Source organism: Ailuropoda melanoleuca, chromosome 8 (assembly GCF_002007445.2).
Source record: "Ailuropoda melanoleuca isolate Jingjing chromosome 8, ASM200744v2, whole genome shotgun sequence".
Lineage (NCBI taxonomy): Eukaryota > Metazoa > Chordata > Mammalia > Carnivora > Ursidae > Ailuropoda > Ailuropoda melanoleuca.
Genome location: NC_048225.1, coordinates 46,354,776 through 46,370,828, shown reverse-complemented (window position 1 = coordinate 46,370,828; position 16,053 = coordinate 46,354,776). Strand labels below are relative to the sequence as shown.

Below are 16,053 nucleotides of genomic sequence, written 5' to 3'. Positions count from 1 at the left end.
GTTTCAGCTCTGCTTTTTAGGTTCAAGCTACCCATCTAATTGGTTTTCTAGTCGAGGGTTAACGAATCAGTCTAGACTAACACGGGAGGCTGTAATGGAGTGCCAGTCCTTAGCCCTTGGTTCAGTATACAATTCCACATGGGAATCCTTCCCCCAGTTACTGGGTTTTACTGGTTTAGTCCTTTCCTCATTTCTAGTCCACAGTCTCTGAATGAAGTCTGCTTGAGTCCAGTTTGGGAACTGCTGGTGGTGTGCACGGCCTTCTCTTGGACAGTATGCAGTGACATATTTTGGTTACTGCTGGTGTGTTTAGGTGCATGTTTGTTTGTCTTGATTTGTGTAAACAAAGGCCTCTAACTTTTCACAAGCAAAATAAGACATTTCATTGTTTCGACTCCCCTAAGTTTAAAGGATTTATACCAGGATGCTTTTCTGATTCAGGATTCACTCCCTTTGGCAGATCCCTATGTTCCTGTTTAGGGAATATAAATATAAATATAAATATATAAATGAGGCTATGATCAAGAACTGCTCCTTAATTCTTAAATTATTGCAAAATCTTCTGCTAAAAAAATAGCAGCCCAACAATGATCCTTAGATTCTGTAGACAAAGTTGTCCTTGATAATAGAATAGCTCTTGATTATTTTTTAGCTGAGCAAAGTGGTGTCTATGCTCTGGTGACTACCTGCTGTGCCCAGAGCAACACTTCTGGGGAAGCTGAAACTCAGTTACCAAAGATCAAAAACCAGGTTTGCTTGGCTTAAACAGATGATTCCTTCCAGAGTCTCTGACTTGTTTGATTTTGACTGGTGCTAATGGATTTTCCTCCCCTCTCTATCCCCAGGATCGATAACCCTTCTCCTTAGCTCAGGATGTCATGTAAGCCTCATGTTGCCTGTCTTTGGGATTTCATATCTGTGGATTCCCCATCTTTATATGAAACCAAATTTGATTTTCTCCTGTTAATGTTTCATGTCAATTTGATTCTTGGTCCAGCTAGGAGAACCTTGAAGGGCAGAGGACAGTCTTTCTTCCTGACAGTTGGCATAACCGGCAGGATACTTTAAACTCACTGGATACCATTCTCCTCTGGCACTGCTCCAGCAGAGAGATACTTGGGAAACCTGACATACAGCAGAAGGTAAGATTTCTTCTTATCATGTCTATATTCTGGAATCTCCATGGAGTCTGAGTCAAGAGCAAGAGTGGTGAGAACCCTTTTTCTAAATGAAGATGAGTAGGAGAAAATATTTGTGGAACTAGTTCCTTGGGCTTAGTGACTCTTGGTAAATTTGGTAGAGTGCTCCTTGGTTACTGATCCATTTCATCTGTGTCTTTTATGTCATTTGTTGTACAAGAGGTAAAGGCTGTTGCTAAGGGCGGCCAAAGCCACAAAACTGGTGGGCACAGGTTTGGCACTTAAAAGCTAGAAGAGTGATTGCCACCTAGCTCAAAGACTCCCACACTAAGATAAGTTGGTCATAGACAGCTTAGACTGACACTTCTGTGCAACAAGGTACACTGTAAAACACACACAATCCACAGCTTAAGCCTCCTAGATCTTAGTGTAGCTACAAGAGACCCAAGGCTTAGCTACAAGAAAAACTGGATTTTTTTTCCCTTTTGTCTTAGTCTGTGTCCTAAGAGCTTGTCTTTGTGACCACTGAGAATATTCTTTTTGGTCTCCACTATCCAGAGGGTGCACTTACCAGGGTGCACCTTGATGGTCAGTTGAATAGACAGGTTCTGAGTCTCTCTGTCTAGCCATGCCAGCTCTCAGCAGTGTTTCTTATGAGAGGTCCCAAGCCATAGGGACCTTTGTTGCTTGTCAGTGCTGGAAAGTCCCATTCCTAAGTTGCATCTGCCTGGTGTCACAGATTAGTGGGTTTGTGACAGGAGTCTCACATTTTTGTGGGAGATCAGAGACACGGTTTTCATTGCAATATCCTTACTACCTTTGCAATGAAGTCCTTTGCTTCCCTTAGATTAATTTTGGGAGTAAACTTTTGGATCACAGGGGCTACATTATCTACACCCTTCTTTGGATGCCTCTGTGGCTTTGGTTAAGCCATTAAAGGCTTACTGATTTGAGTTACTACCGATAGATCTTATTTGTCCATGCCTAGACAAGGGATCCTTTAAACTGGCTATATTTTAAAAATACCTATGTTATAGAGCTCTCAATTGTATTAGTAAAATGGCTAGCCTTAGGGACTTCCCTGACAAGATGAAATCAGATTTCAGACAAAAATCAATGTCCATATCCAACATAAATGCCCGTTCTTAAAACCCAGCCTCATCTGTTTTAACTTCCATTTCCCTACAAGACTCACAGAGAAATCTGGCCTAATCTCTAGGTTAAAAGTATACAGGTTGTTCATATAAATGCTGAAAGCCAGAAAAGGAATGTTAACGAAAGCATCGAAGACTGGCCATAAGGCTCTCTTTGCTCCTATCTTCCAGGGCTCTGGAATCAGGCTCTGGCAGCTTCAGGCATTCCTATGCAAAGTCCTTTACAAGTAGATCCTAGACCACCTGCCACAAAAGAAACCGTGTTCCCTAGACAGCAGAAAATCTTTTAAATTATAAAGCTCTTTTACCTCTACTTTCAGAAGATCCTACCAAATTTAGGGAAGAACTAAAAAGATCAATGACTATTCACAGCCCCTCTTTGGAGAGGAACAATGACCAAAACTTCTCCTAGACCCTCCTACAAATGGTTTGCAAAAGACCAATACTCAGGGGCTAACAGAAAAGCCAAGGTTGAAATGTATACCCAGAGAAAAGGCTTTTGTTAAAGTGCTTCAGAAAGATTTACAAAGGCATAAAGCTTTTGATTCCAATTTTAGTTAAAAATCTGATGTAAAGCAAGTTTAGTTTAAAAAACAGGCCAAGCCCCTGCTATTCAGGCCATAATCCAATTCTGTAGGAATTAGTAAGAATTGTCTTTGTCTTACAAATCTCTATAAAACTAGAAATATAACTCTAGAAACAAATCAAAGCCCACCTATGCCTCTCACAATGTCTGCAGATATTATAAAAGATCAGGATATTGGAACAAAATCGTACTGCACTTGAGAAAAAATGCCAAATCTTAAATAGCAATATGAAACTCTAACAGAAAAAAAAATTTGTTCTGCATTCTTTCACTCTCTTGAAATTCTTATCATGTCTTTAAAATGTAAACACAGCCCACAACTGCCTGTGACTGAAAATTAAAAATGCAAACTTCCAAAAGGGCTCCTATGCCCACACTCTAGCACCTTTGATAATAAGCAGATATGTTCTATCTCCACTTTAGAGAAAACTTGGATAATCTCTCCATACCTTTGGGATGTAATTTTCTACCCCCATCATCTCTAGGATAAAAGAGCCATTCTTTGAAATACCAATGTCAGGGAGAAGTTTTTCATGGGGGCGGGGGGGGGTCCCCCGGAGATGAGAGGAAGTATTTAGAAATCAGGTCTTTAATGTCAAGACAAGTATGAGTAAAACAATGTGCAAACAAAACTCTTACATTTGTCTATATATGCTGTAAATGTGAGAGATTTTTACTACCTCTGGACGGTGATACTATAATTTGTAAAAGAGCTCTATTTTACCTGGTTTGAAGACAAGTGCTTGTAAGGATTGGGTGTTCTAAACTCAGAAAGCTAGAAACTAACCGAAATATTTTCCAAGTTCATGTGATTATTTAGGATTAAAGTTAATGTAAAGTTGTTGGTTAAAGACACGTCTACTAAGCATGTGTTTACTAAGAGTTAAATATGTTCATGTTATCTCTCTTGCAAAACGTAAAATTAGGACAGTGGTTGACTTTATTGCCTCATCAAGTTTTGTGGGTAGTCCGAACATAAGTAAACATAAAAAAAGGTTTGTAAGTAAACTTTTAAATCCCTTTCAAAATCTTTGGTAACCTGAAACTTTAATGTTTTGCTAAGTTAAATAACGAATTAAGATAAATTCATTAAATAAGCTAGATAAATTTATGTCCAATGCTTAATTTGGAAATTATCTACTTTTGTCTTACTTATTACGGAGAAACTAAGATAAATTTTTATCAGAACGTTTTGTGCTTTGCTATGAAGCATACATTTCTAGAAAAACAGTTCACAATTGCTAGTACTATGTAGTTTTCACTAGAAATTAAAGTTTGTAAGAGTTAAGGATTCTAATTAATGTAATTACGACTAGAAATAAGGGAAGCAACTCTATGCAAGGAAAAGTAAGACAGGAGTTTTGGGTAAGAAAAAGTATGATTAATAATAACTGTGCACTAAAACTGCAGTTTGGAACCAATCAATGTGGTCTTCTCTGACTTGAGGTCTCAAGTGACGTCAAGGAGAAATCAAACAGGGAGAAGCAGAAAACCAGTTAAGCAGAGGCATGCAAACAATATTTTCAAACAATCAGATATGAGAGAAACATAAGTATTAAGATGACTAAGCTATTTCAGACCTTTCTTGTGTTTATGTGGAAATAAATAAACCTTAATTTTAAGGACTGTAACAGTATACACTGTAGATACAAAAGGGAGGAGGTATGTGTAGTCAGTACTGGCTAAGATTAGGATGAATTTAAGTAAGTAAATTTGTTTTCTCTTTGTTAAAGGGACAAAATTTTCTTGAACTATTGGTCTGCTCTTAATAAGAAATTGTAAACAAAGGTTTTCTTTACCTTTAAAGTCATCTGATGAGAAAACAAGGATTCTGTGTTTGATGACTTAAGAGAAATGAGTCTTAATATTAAAAGAGCTAAATTTTGCTCACAATGATGAGCAAAACCATTTCTATTTGCCTTTGAAATCTTTTATTGTCATTTTGGCTAAATAATTAAATGCTTTGTGATCCTATTTAATCAAATGTTCAAACCTTTTAAATATTTTTTTATATACTTCCAAAAATCAAATTCTAAAGTTTTTGGACCATAATCTAACATTTAAAAGATTTTGTGAAAATCTGGTATAGTATATTGTAGCAGAAACATTGTCAAATAAGTGACACTCCTAAAAATCTGGTATTTTGGTATGTTCTTATCTTGAAGTGTTGTGTATCATAGAAAAAACTGAATTTCCTTATCAACTGCATTGGAATCAACTTTAATCAGGATCTATAACCATGGTCATCTCAAGTCTTGTCATGTTACTGTTTTACTAATGCTAATGCAAATGTCTTCAGTGAGACTCTCAGAGTAAAAAGTACTTAAAGAACTCTGAGTTCAAGTTTCCAGTAATCTTAAGATCATAAAACTGAAGCAGGTAAGAATTTCTGAACTAGTAAAAAAAAAACCAGATTCAAGCAGAATAAGAATTAATAAATCAGACTGAACTGAGACTTATTTTTGACTTTATTTGAAACACTGCTGACTTTTTAAAATGGTTTGTTTTTCCAGGTTGAAGGAAACTTTTCCTTAAGCTAACTTAAGATTCACAGCAATTTGAAACATTTATTTTTTTCTCCCTATCCAATCCCTCCAGCATTCAGAAACCCAGTGAGTGTTCCATTTTCATGGAAGTATATTTGCATAATTTAAATAAGAATCTATTCTCCTTGTAACAGGACACAATGGGAAAATTGGTTATATTATCAAGGTTTTGACTGGAATGTCGTATTTTGGACACAGGCTTACAGATCCAGAAATGACCAGACAGCTTTAAGAACTTTATGGAGCCTATAATAAGCCCCCTTGGAAATATCAGCCTGATAACTCTTGCTTACAGAGTTCCCAGCAGCTTTACCAGGTGAGTAAAGATCATTTCCTGACCAATGCAGGAACCTTGAGAAGAGTAGAATTCACCCAAATCTGTAGGAACTGCAGGTGAAGTCTGACAGCAAGTATTTGAGAGGCTATTGAAAATTTAATCTGAAGATATCTTATGAATAGTTCCAGCAAAGCAGGTTTAAAGAGCCTATATGGTCAACTGCTCTTCTTGCCGCACTTATGTAAATTAGGCCATGTTCTTTTAAAACTAAACTTACCTTGTAAATCAATTAGTGTCAATTTGGCTATCTTTGGTAGAAATGGTGTTTATAGAAAGAAAAACACACCTGTGTATTAGATTTTTCTACTGTTCATCAAAAACTGGTCTCGATCCAGATTACCTCTAGTTTCTCCAATGACTGGCTATAACTCTCTAAACTAGTATTTTCAATTTTTCTCCAACCTTTCTGAGTTGGAATCATTTGAGAACTAAAACTGTCCTTTACCCTGAAGCCCTGCAAACCAAATAAAAACTTGATGTAACCTTCAGAAAAATCACACTACCTCAAATCTAGACAACCTGCATGCCTGTTCTAAGGGCCACTCAAAAGATCAGAGGCACTTGAACTTTATACCAGGAAAATCTGTCAGACTATCACTGCTTGCTCCCACTCCAGCTGAAGATGCGTCCAGCCTGACATCTAGAAGTCGTGACTGGCTACCCTCAGAACTCAGAAAATTTGATCCAAACATCGACCATTGTTTTCTTTTGTTCTGAGAGAAACAGAACACTTGATTAGTTATTTAATTAAGTCACAGGTGTAACTTCGAGAATATACGTGCATCATGGCCTCCTGAAGTGAGATTGTAACGGAGCTGATCTATTGCCAGCACTGACTGGTTCAACAAGATGGAACAGTCTACCAGGGCTCAACTTTAAAGGTTGAAAACTTCCCTGAAGTTTCAGAGGGAACTTCAGGTGCCAAGGGCAGGCTGCCCTAGATGGGCCACTTCGTCCATCAACATTACTTTGAGTTAAAAGCAATCACAGGAAAACCTCCCCATCAACTGCCTAAGTTTACATTTATAGAAAGGACAGCCTGTACCAGGACAGAGCTACTGAGATTCCTCTTTACCTAAGATGCTTAATTGTGTAATAGCAACCTTTATTTTCCAAACATCTCCTCTCACCTTCTGGTCAATGGCTGTCCTTCCCTTTATATCCCCAGACCCCCTACCCCAATCCTTAGCTCAGGACGTCATTCATATAAACCTCACTGCCTGAATGTCCTTGGAATTTCATGTCTGTTTTCTCCTGTTAATCTATCTCATGTCAATTTCTTAGCCAGCTAGAAGAGCAAAGGACATTCTTCCTTCCTGATAATACCAGAGAAAAGAACAACAAAATAGTGGTAACTGAGAGCAGCACTAATGCCATAAATTTTGATCACATTTTTCAGTTAAGCTGAGATTGATCAAATGGGGGTACTGTTGAACCAAAGGCCCCAAATGGCGTCATTCAGGCTTAGTCTGCAAACCAGGGCTTAATACCACCATTATCTGCAGTTTCAAACTTTCCCAGAAATGTAGTCTTAACTGATCAGTTGGGAATCTTCCGATTAGTGATAATGGGTCTGCCACATAGGCCCTCTCCCTTCTCCCAGAGGGTAATCTGTGTAAGACCCCTTGTTTTTCATCCTCATGGGAAAGTGACCTTGCCTGGAACAATCCTTTTCTTTGGCCACTAACTTTCTTGCCCCACTTTCCTTCCTATAAAAACCTTCCATTTTGTACAATGCACTGAGCCTCCATTCCCTCTACTTGCTAGGTAAGAGGCTGCCTAAATCATTTTTAAAAAACCAATTAGAGGGGCGCCTGGGTGGCACAGCGGTTAAGCGTCTGCCTTCGGCTCAGGGCGTGATCCCGGCGTTCTGGGATCGAGGCCCCACATCAGGGTCCTCCGCTATGAGCCTGCCTCTTCCTCTCCCACTTCCCCTTTGTGTTCCCTCTCTCGCTGGCTGTCTCTATCTCTGTCAAATAAATAAATAAAATCTTAAAAAAAAAAAAAACAATTAGATCTTCAGATTGACTCCACTGAATTTTGTTTTTTTGACAAAGTAGCGAATTACCTTACCTGCAAGATAACGAATTGTCTCAAGCTTGTTTGACTCCATCAGTGTTTTCAAAGAAGCAATTTCAGTGTCGATTTTATTACTAGTCTCGGAAATAATACTTCTGGTTTTGGTATCCTGCAGTAAATAAGAATAAGACAAATTCTGTCCCTATGTATTATGGACAGAAACATTTACATTAGAAACCCTTACTTATGGGCTAACTTTGTATTGCAAAAGTCTTAACTGGGGAAACAGTAAAAGCAGAGTGATAGAAACAACATTATATGAACATTGCAAACTGACAAATATTCTACTTTTGATATTTGGAGATCATTAATATTCATTTCTTTGGGTTATTATTTTTTGGGTACATTCTACTAAAAGCCTCATAGTAAAAAAATCTGAGACCTAAAATATATAATAAACTAAGAGGGAAAGGAAAAATTATAGTCATAGAACTATAAACACTGTGTGTGTATAAAATCCTTAGGACATTACAGTTAAAACTGATGCACAATTTAAAGAAAAAACTCAACCATATTTATAACGTGAACTGGCACCAGTATTAAAGGGAAGGGCAGAAATGCTTTTGTTGGGTAACACCAAATGCTATGTGTATAGGGGCGAAGGGGTAGGAAGAGAGATAAGATGGCATATGGAGCTCAGAAATTAGCTCTGAGAGATTCTGATTTCCTGGTTTATCTTTTTTATTGGCCAAGAAAAGAACACAATACTTGGAAAGACAAATGAGACCTTTCCTTCTATTTAATTATAATTAGGAAAGAGAGATGTCTCAAGGCACCTGGGTGGCATAGTAATTTAAGCTGCCTACTCTTGGTTTTGGCTTAGGTGGTGAAATTAAGCCCTGCCTGTAGCTCTGAGCTCAGCACAGAGTCTGCTTAAGACTCTCCCTCCCTGGGGCACCTGGGTGGCTCAGCCATTAAGCATCTGCCTTCGGCTCAGATCATATTCCCAGGGTCCTGGGACCAAGCCCCGTATTGGGCTCCCTGCTTGGCGGGAAGCCTGTTTCTCCCTCTCACACTCCCCTTGCTTGTGTTCCCTCTCTCGATGTCTCTGCCAAATTAATTAATTAATTTAAAAAAAAAGACTCTCCCTCCCTCTCTGGCTTGCACTCTAAAATAAATAAATCTTAAAAACAACAACAAAAAAAGAGTGATGTCTCTTCTCTTAGAACACAGACCAGTCAAAAAGCTGGGTTTTACTCAAGCCACAGAGATTAAACAAGGATTACAATTTAGGATTAGGAGAAGGAAAACAGTTGTAGAGAATGGAGTTTGGAATCCAGGTTCACATTCTAGCTCCACCACTTATTATTAGTTAAGTGACTTTAACCTCCCTGTGCCTCATTTTCCAAGAACTGGTAAAATGGGAATAGAGAGGGCCTAATTCAGAGGCTAATAAGGAGAATTAATAGAAGCCAGTAAAACAGTATCTGATACATCATAAGCACTCAATAAATATTTCCTGTTTTAAAAACTTTAAGGTATTTAATTGAGCCTCTGCCTTCATTTAAATGCTAATTGTGAATCCTTGTCTTTCAAAAAATAGTTCTTTTGTTTATAAAAATAATTTAGTCACAAACTATGTTACCTGGAAAGCTAGATTCTGACAGAGATCACAGTTCAGGTAGGACACATAAAAGCAATTACACATGAGAGTGGCATAAAAGACATTTTTACATACTAGTTTACCTTGCTGGTAAATTCTGTGGTTGCTTCCATAAGTTTCTTTTCTTGATCTGTAAACTAAAGAATATGATGAATCAGGAGGTTAAAAAAAAAAAAAAAAGACTAGAAGGAATGATAAAGGAATAAGTTACCAAGAAAGCACATTACCATATCAGTTACTCTGCTCCTTTCTAGGTTGATGTCCAGTTTATTGTCTGCTCTGATTTGACTGGTTTCATTCTTTAAAGAAAACCAAAATATTAAAAAAGCAATCTCATACTGTTTGTTCTGAAATTAATAAAATATTCTATAGTGAGAAAAGTACTTAAACTTACTATCAGTTGCTGCTTAACTTGTTCCAATTCAGTTTTCATTTTCTAGGTATAAAAAAAATCACATGCAATTGCCACTATGCCAAATACTGATAGCATGATTGACTCAACAAATCTGAAACCCTGCATTAGCAAAAACTGGACGATCTCTACAGATTTCTAATCAAGCATTAACTAACACTAGACAAAAAAGGAAAGTAATATCTCTCATATTCAAAAAATTCTTATGAACAGTAAAAAAATGTATTTGTTCTAGTTATTTTACCTCTAAACCATGACTGATACTCTAAAAATATTTAAGCTAGCGAACAAAATTCCAACTGAAGTACAGAAAGTTTTAACTGACAAAAATTAGTACAGATTCACATAAAATGGTAAATGTCAAGTGCTTTAAATTCTGAGAACATTATATTGTGCTCTATGAGAAATTTTATATAATAAATATAGAACTCAAAGATTTTCCCTTCCACGTGACTTTTACATGTGTAAGGTATAACTCTTATTCTTTGGTCAAGAAACTATGAGTTATACATAGCAATACCTGTTATGGTTAAACATGTAGTATATTTTGATATAGAAACTTGATAATTATTGAATGACCACATAAAATCAATATTTGGTCCTAAGCTTTACCAAGTGGAATACATGTGAAATCAGTTATTAGTAATAAACTGAAACTTGTATCACCTGATTCTCTGCTCTCAGATTTGCAAATTCACTTTTCTCTAGGATGACCATGTCTTTCCTGATGGAGTCCAAATGAGACATAAGTTGTTGTACTGTTATTTCCTGGAAAGCAAAATTAAAATAACCTAGTGATATGGAATACCATCACCTTACACAGAATTGTTTTCATGGAATGTAAAAGACTGCTGTTATGCTACAAGGTATAATGTTGCTTGGCTAACTAAACCAAACCAAACCATATGAAACCAGTACTATCAAAATGAAAAGGAGGTTCCAGTCCAAGGTTGCCACACAGGAGGACCCTGAGCTCATTTCCTCCATGGGCATACCAAATCTACACCTATTTATAAAGCATTTCCTCCTGAAGAACAACACAGGGCTAACCGAACACCTTATGCACAGCAAAAGATATACCATATATAGAAAGGTAAGAGAGACAGTCAAGAAGGGAACTGCCAATCCCCGCACTGAGAACCATGGTGGAGAGGGACAGTACTGAATGACCATGAGCAGATTCATCTGCCCTGGGATGCAGAAAAAACAATGAGGTTTCAAAGGGTAACTAGATAGGAAAGATCCAGCCCTAGAACTCTGCCAAGCAGTGCGGGAGCTGCTGGAATTCTCTGCTTTGGAGGGGCTGGTGAGCACCACTGTTTATCTTCCTGGTCCACCTTGAAAGCACAGACAAGAGCAGGCTCTGAGCACCATAGCCAGCCTACCACCTCAGCTAGGCCCCTAGCCCAAACCAACACAGTGTCCGTGAAGGTGGCCCCAGGGGAGACCACATCGGAACACCCATGGTTAGTGTTCACAACAGCTGACCTGCCAAGGTGACACAGGTGTAAAGCATCCCAGAATAATCCAGGCCCCCACCACTTCACTTCCAGATAACTTGCCGAGACACCCCCAGCTCAGAAGATCCCAGGACCTTCCAAATTAGCTCACACCCAACCAGGGTGCCACCTGCACGAAGGGTCTTGGGAACCCCTGGCTTGCACTCATTTCAGCATCAGCTATTCTCCCACGGTGCTCTCTGCAGAGAGAGTCTCTGGACCATCCTCGCCCATTCTTGCTTAAGCTTAAGCTGTCCTGCCAGGGCACTAACTCCATGGAGAGCCCCAAGCTGCCCAGAGTGGAACTGCTTCAGCTTCAGCGGTTGGTATTACCAGGCAAGCACCCTGGGGCTGCCTCCAGACAATACCCACTACAGCACCAGCTGTCTGGCCAGGGTGCACTCTACATGCAGAGAGCCATGAGACTGTCCTGGCCTGTATCCACTTTGGTTCTGACATCCCACCAAAGTGGCCTTAACATGAAGTGCCCCAGGACCCAAGCCCACAACATCCACTCATTTAGAAAGCCAGCTGAAGTCACTAGGCACACATTCTCCACAGGGGATGACTACACAGTATCACTCTACTTTGGAAAAGTAGCTGTTGCATGTAATTCACAGAAACAAACAAAGGAAAGCAAAAGGAGGAGACAAAGGGGTCGGCTTCAAACAAAGCCAAAACCTCAGAAACAGGAAATAGAATGGAAACTAAGAAATATGCTTGATAAATAGTTCAAAATTATGGACATAAAGATGCCCACAGGACTGGATGGACACTGGGGTGGATAAACTCAGAGCTTGAACAAAGAGACAGAAAATTAAAAACCAATCAGAGTTGAAGAACACAATAACTGAAATGAAAGATAAACTAAAGGGAATCAACAGATTAGAGGATGGAAAAGAACTGATTAGTGATATGGAAAAGAGAGTAATGGAAAGAACCCAAGCTGAACAGTAAAAAGAAAAAAAAAATAGGGATGAGTTAAGGGATCTCTTGGACAACATCAAGCAAAAAAAAATTGCATTATAGGGGTGCCAGAAGGAGAAAAGGAGGGGGCGGCAGATAAGTTATATGAAGAAATGACAGATGAAAACCTCCCTTATCTGGGGAAGGAAACAGACCTCTATGTTCAAGAAGTGCAGAGAAGTACTAAACAAGATGAACCCAAGGAAGTCCATATCACAAATAATAATTAAAATGTCAAACATTAAAGAGAGAAGTTTAAAACCAGAAAGAGAGAAGCAATGAATTACATACAAAGGAAATCCAAGACAGTAAGTTGATTTCCCCACAGAAACTGTATGGGCCAGAAGGGAACAGTATGATATACTCAAAGTGCTTCAAGTTGTAAAAACCTGCAACCTGAATACTCTACCCAGCAAGGTTATCATTCAGAATTGGATGAGTTTTCCAGACAAAGAAAAGTTTAAAAAGTTCACCACCATTAGAGGCCTTAAAAAAACACAAAATGATTTCTTGGAGGGGAAAAGAAGAGGTCATGATTAGAAGTAAATTATGAAATGAAAAACTTTCATGAGTAAAAGTAAAGGTAGTACAATAAACACTTATAAAGTGAGTTTGGAAGATTAAAAGATAGAAGTAAAGTCAATTATATTTAAAAATCAGTTAAGGGGACTCACAAACTAAAAAGATATAAAACATTACAACATATACATAAAATGTAGAGGGGGGAGATATAAGAATGAGTTTATAAGAATGAGTTTCTTTTAGAATGGGCTTGAATTTAAATAACCACCAACTTAATATAGACTGCTAAATACTTAGGATGTCATATATGAACTTTATGGTAACCACAAACCTAAAACCTGGAAGAGATACACAAAAAATAAAGAGAAAGAGGGGCGCCTGGGTGGCACAGTGGTTGGGAGTCTGCCTTCGGCTCAGGGCGTGATCCCGACGTTGTGGGATCGAGCCCCACATCAGGCTCCTCCGATATGAGCCTGCTTCTTCCTCTCCCACTTCCCCTGCTTGTGTTCCCTCTCTCGCTGGCTGTCTGTATCTCTGTCGAATAAATAAATAAAATCTTTTAAAAAAAATAAAATAAATAAATAAAGAGAAAGAAAGCTAAGCAAAACACTAAAGAAAGTCATCAATCATAAGGAGTGAGAGCAAGAGACCAAGAAAGGAATGGAGAAGAACTACAAAAGCAACAAAATGGCCAAAAGAACATATGTATCAATAATTACTTTAAATGAAGTGGTCTAAGTGTTCCAATCAAAAGACATAGAGCGACAGATTGGATTAAAAAAAGACCCATCTCTCTGCAGTTTACAAAAGACTCACCTCAGTACTAAAGAAACATACAAAAAGTGAAGGGATGGAAAAAGATACTCTATGCAAAGTGATGTGGGGGGGCGGGAACAAAAGCAAGCCAGAGTAGCAATAATTAAATCAATAAAAATGGACCTTAAAACAAAGACTGTAATAAGAGACAGACAAGGACAGTACATGGTAATAAAGGGATCAATCCAACAAGAGGATATAACAATTATAAATATCTATGCACCCAACACTGGGGCACCTAATAATACATAAAGCAAATATTAATAGATAAAGGGAGAAACTGACAGTAATATAATTCTGGGAGACTTTAATACCCCACTTACAACGATGGAGAGATCATGCAGAATGACAATAAATAAGAAAACAGTGGTCTTTCAACCAACATATTAGACCAGATGGGCTTAAAAGATATGTACCCTCAAACAACAGACTGTATATTCTTTTCAAGGGAACATGTAACTACATTCTCCAGAACAGATCACATGTGAGACCACAAAACAAGTCTCACTAAATTTAATAAGACTGAATTCATAGTAATCTTTTCCAACCATAACAGTATAAAACTTGAAATAAATCACAAGAATAAAAGTGGAAGAAACAAACACATGGAGGTTAACAACATGCTAAGAAACATCCAATGAGTCAATGAAGAAATCAAAGAGGAAATAAAAAAAATACATGGAGACAAATGAAAATGAAACACAATGGTTCAAAATCTTTGGGACACAGTGAAAGCAGTTCTAAGAAGGAGATGCATAGTGACAAGTTTACCTCAAGAAACAAGAAAAATTTTAAATAATCTAACCCTCCATGTAAAGGAACTAGAAAAAGAAGAGAATAGACCCAAAATTGGTAGAAGGAAGAAAATAATAAAGAGAGTAAAATGAATGAAATAGAGACTTGAAAAAACAATAGAAAAAGAATAATGAAACCAAGAATGGGTTCTTTGAAAAGATAAACAGAAGTGATAAACTTTTAGCCAGACTCATCAAGAAAAAAAGCAGGAGGACACAAAATCAAAAAACGAAAGAGGGTAAGTAACAACTGACACCACAGAAACAAAAGATTAGAACAGAATACTACAAAATTACATGCCAGCGGAGTGGACAACCTAGAAGAAATACACAAATTTCTAGAAATATATAAACTTTCAAAACTGAATCAGGAAGAAATAGAAAATCTGAACAGACCAATTACTAGTAATGAAATTGAACTGATAATCAAAAAACCCCCAACAAACAAAAGTCCAGGACTAGACAGATTCACAGGTGAATTCTACCAAACATTTAAGCAAGAGTTAATAACACCTGTTCTACCCAAAATATTCCAAAAAATAGAACAGAAAACTTTCAGATCCATTCTATGAGGCCAGCATTACCCTGATACCAAAACCAGTCAAAGACACTACAAAAAAAAACAGGCCTGTATCTCTGATAAACACAGGTGCAAAATTCTCAAAAAATATTAGCACACTGAATTCAACAACACATTAAGGGGATCATTTACCAAGATCAAGTCTGATTTATTCCTGGGATGCAAGGATGGTTCAGTATTCATAAACTCATCAGTGTGATACATCACATTAACAAAAGGAAGGATAAAAACCATATGATCATCTTAACAGATGCAAAGAAAAGCATTTGACAAAATACAGCACCCATTCACGATACAAACTCTCAAAAGAATGGGTATAGAGGGAACATACCTCAACATAATAAAAGCCATGTATGACAAACCCACAGCTAATGTCATACTCAATGGTGAATAAGGGAGAGTTTTTCCTCTAAGATCAGGAACAAGATGAAGATGTCCCTCTCACCTATTTCATTCAACACAGTACTGGAAGTCCTACCACAGCTATCAGACAACAAAAAGAAAAGGCGCAGAATTGGTGAGGAAGAAGTTCAACTGTCACTATCTGCAAATGACCTGAAACTATACAAGGAAAATCCTAAAACTATACACAGAAAACCCTAAGCCCTAAACTCCACCAAACAACAACAACAACAACAACAACAACAACAACACCCCACAAAACCCTATTAGGAATAATAAATGAATTCAGTAAAGTTACAAGATAGAAAAGTAATACCCAGAAATCAGTTGCATTTCTATACACTAGTAACAAAGTAGCAGAGAAATAAAACAATTCCATTTACAATTGCACCAAAAAGAATACCTAGGACTAAACTTAACCAAGGAGCTGAAAGACCTGTACTCTGAAATCTTTAAGATACTGATGACAGAATTTGAAGATGGCACACAGAAAAGTTAAGATATTCCATGCTCATGGACTGGAAAAATTCGTATTGTTAAAATGTCCATACTACCCAAAGCAATCTACAAATTCAGTGGAATCCCTATCAAAATACCAGTTGCATCTTTCATAGAACT

At 37.7% G+C, this 16,053-nt stretch overlaps 1 protein-coding gene and 1 long non-coding RNA gene across 8 annotated transcripts in view; one reads left to right on the top strand and one right to left on the bottom strand.

The window, feature by feature from the left end:
• The window catches only part of CCDC90B (coiled-coil domain containing 90B), a 39,992-nt gene that overhangs the window by 5,150 nt on the left and 18,789 nt on the right, over nt 1-16,053 (bottom strand). For 3 of the 7 annotated variants that reach the window (XM_019808863.2, XM_034666239.1, XM_034666240.1), the window contains exons 4-8: nt 10,523-10,624; nt 9,839-9,880; nt 9,672-9,743; nt 9,528-9,581; nt 7,836-7,950 (exon numbers count right to left, since the gene is read on the bottom strand). In XM_019808863.2, the coding sequence (XP_019664422.1) occupies nt 7,836-7,950; nt 9,528-9,581; nt 9,672-9,743; nt 9,839-9,880; nt 10,523-10,624 (385 nt within the window). The remainder of the gene's footprint in view (nt 1-7,835; nt 7,951-9,527; nt 9,582-9,671; nt 9,744-9,838; nt 9,881-10,522; nt 10,625-16,053) is intronic. The other 4 variants (XM_034666243.1, XM_034666242.1, XM_034666241.1 and 1 more) reach the window with 3 other exon arrangements.
• Nucleotides 406-7,609, top strand: LOC105241549. Its single transcript, XR_004627138.1, has 3 exons — nt 406-1,142; nt 5,624-5,741; nt 6,379-7,609. It is a non-coding gene; the product is annotated as an uncharacterized LOC105241549 (long non-coding RNA).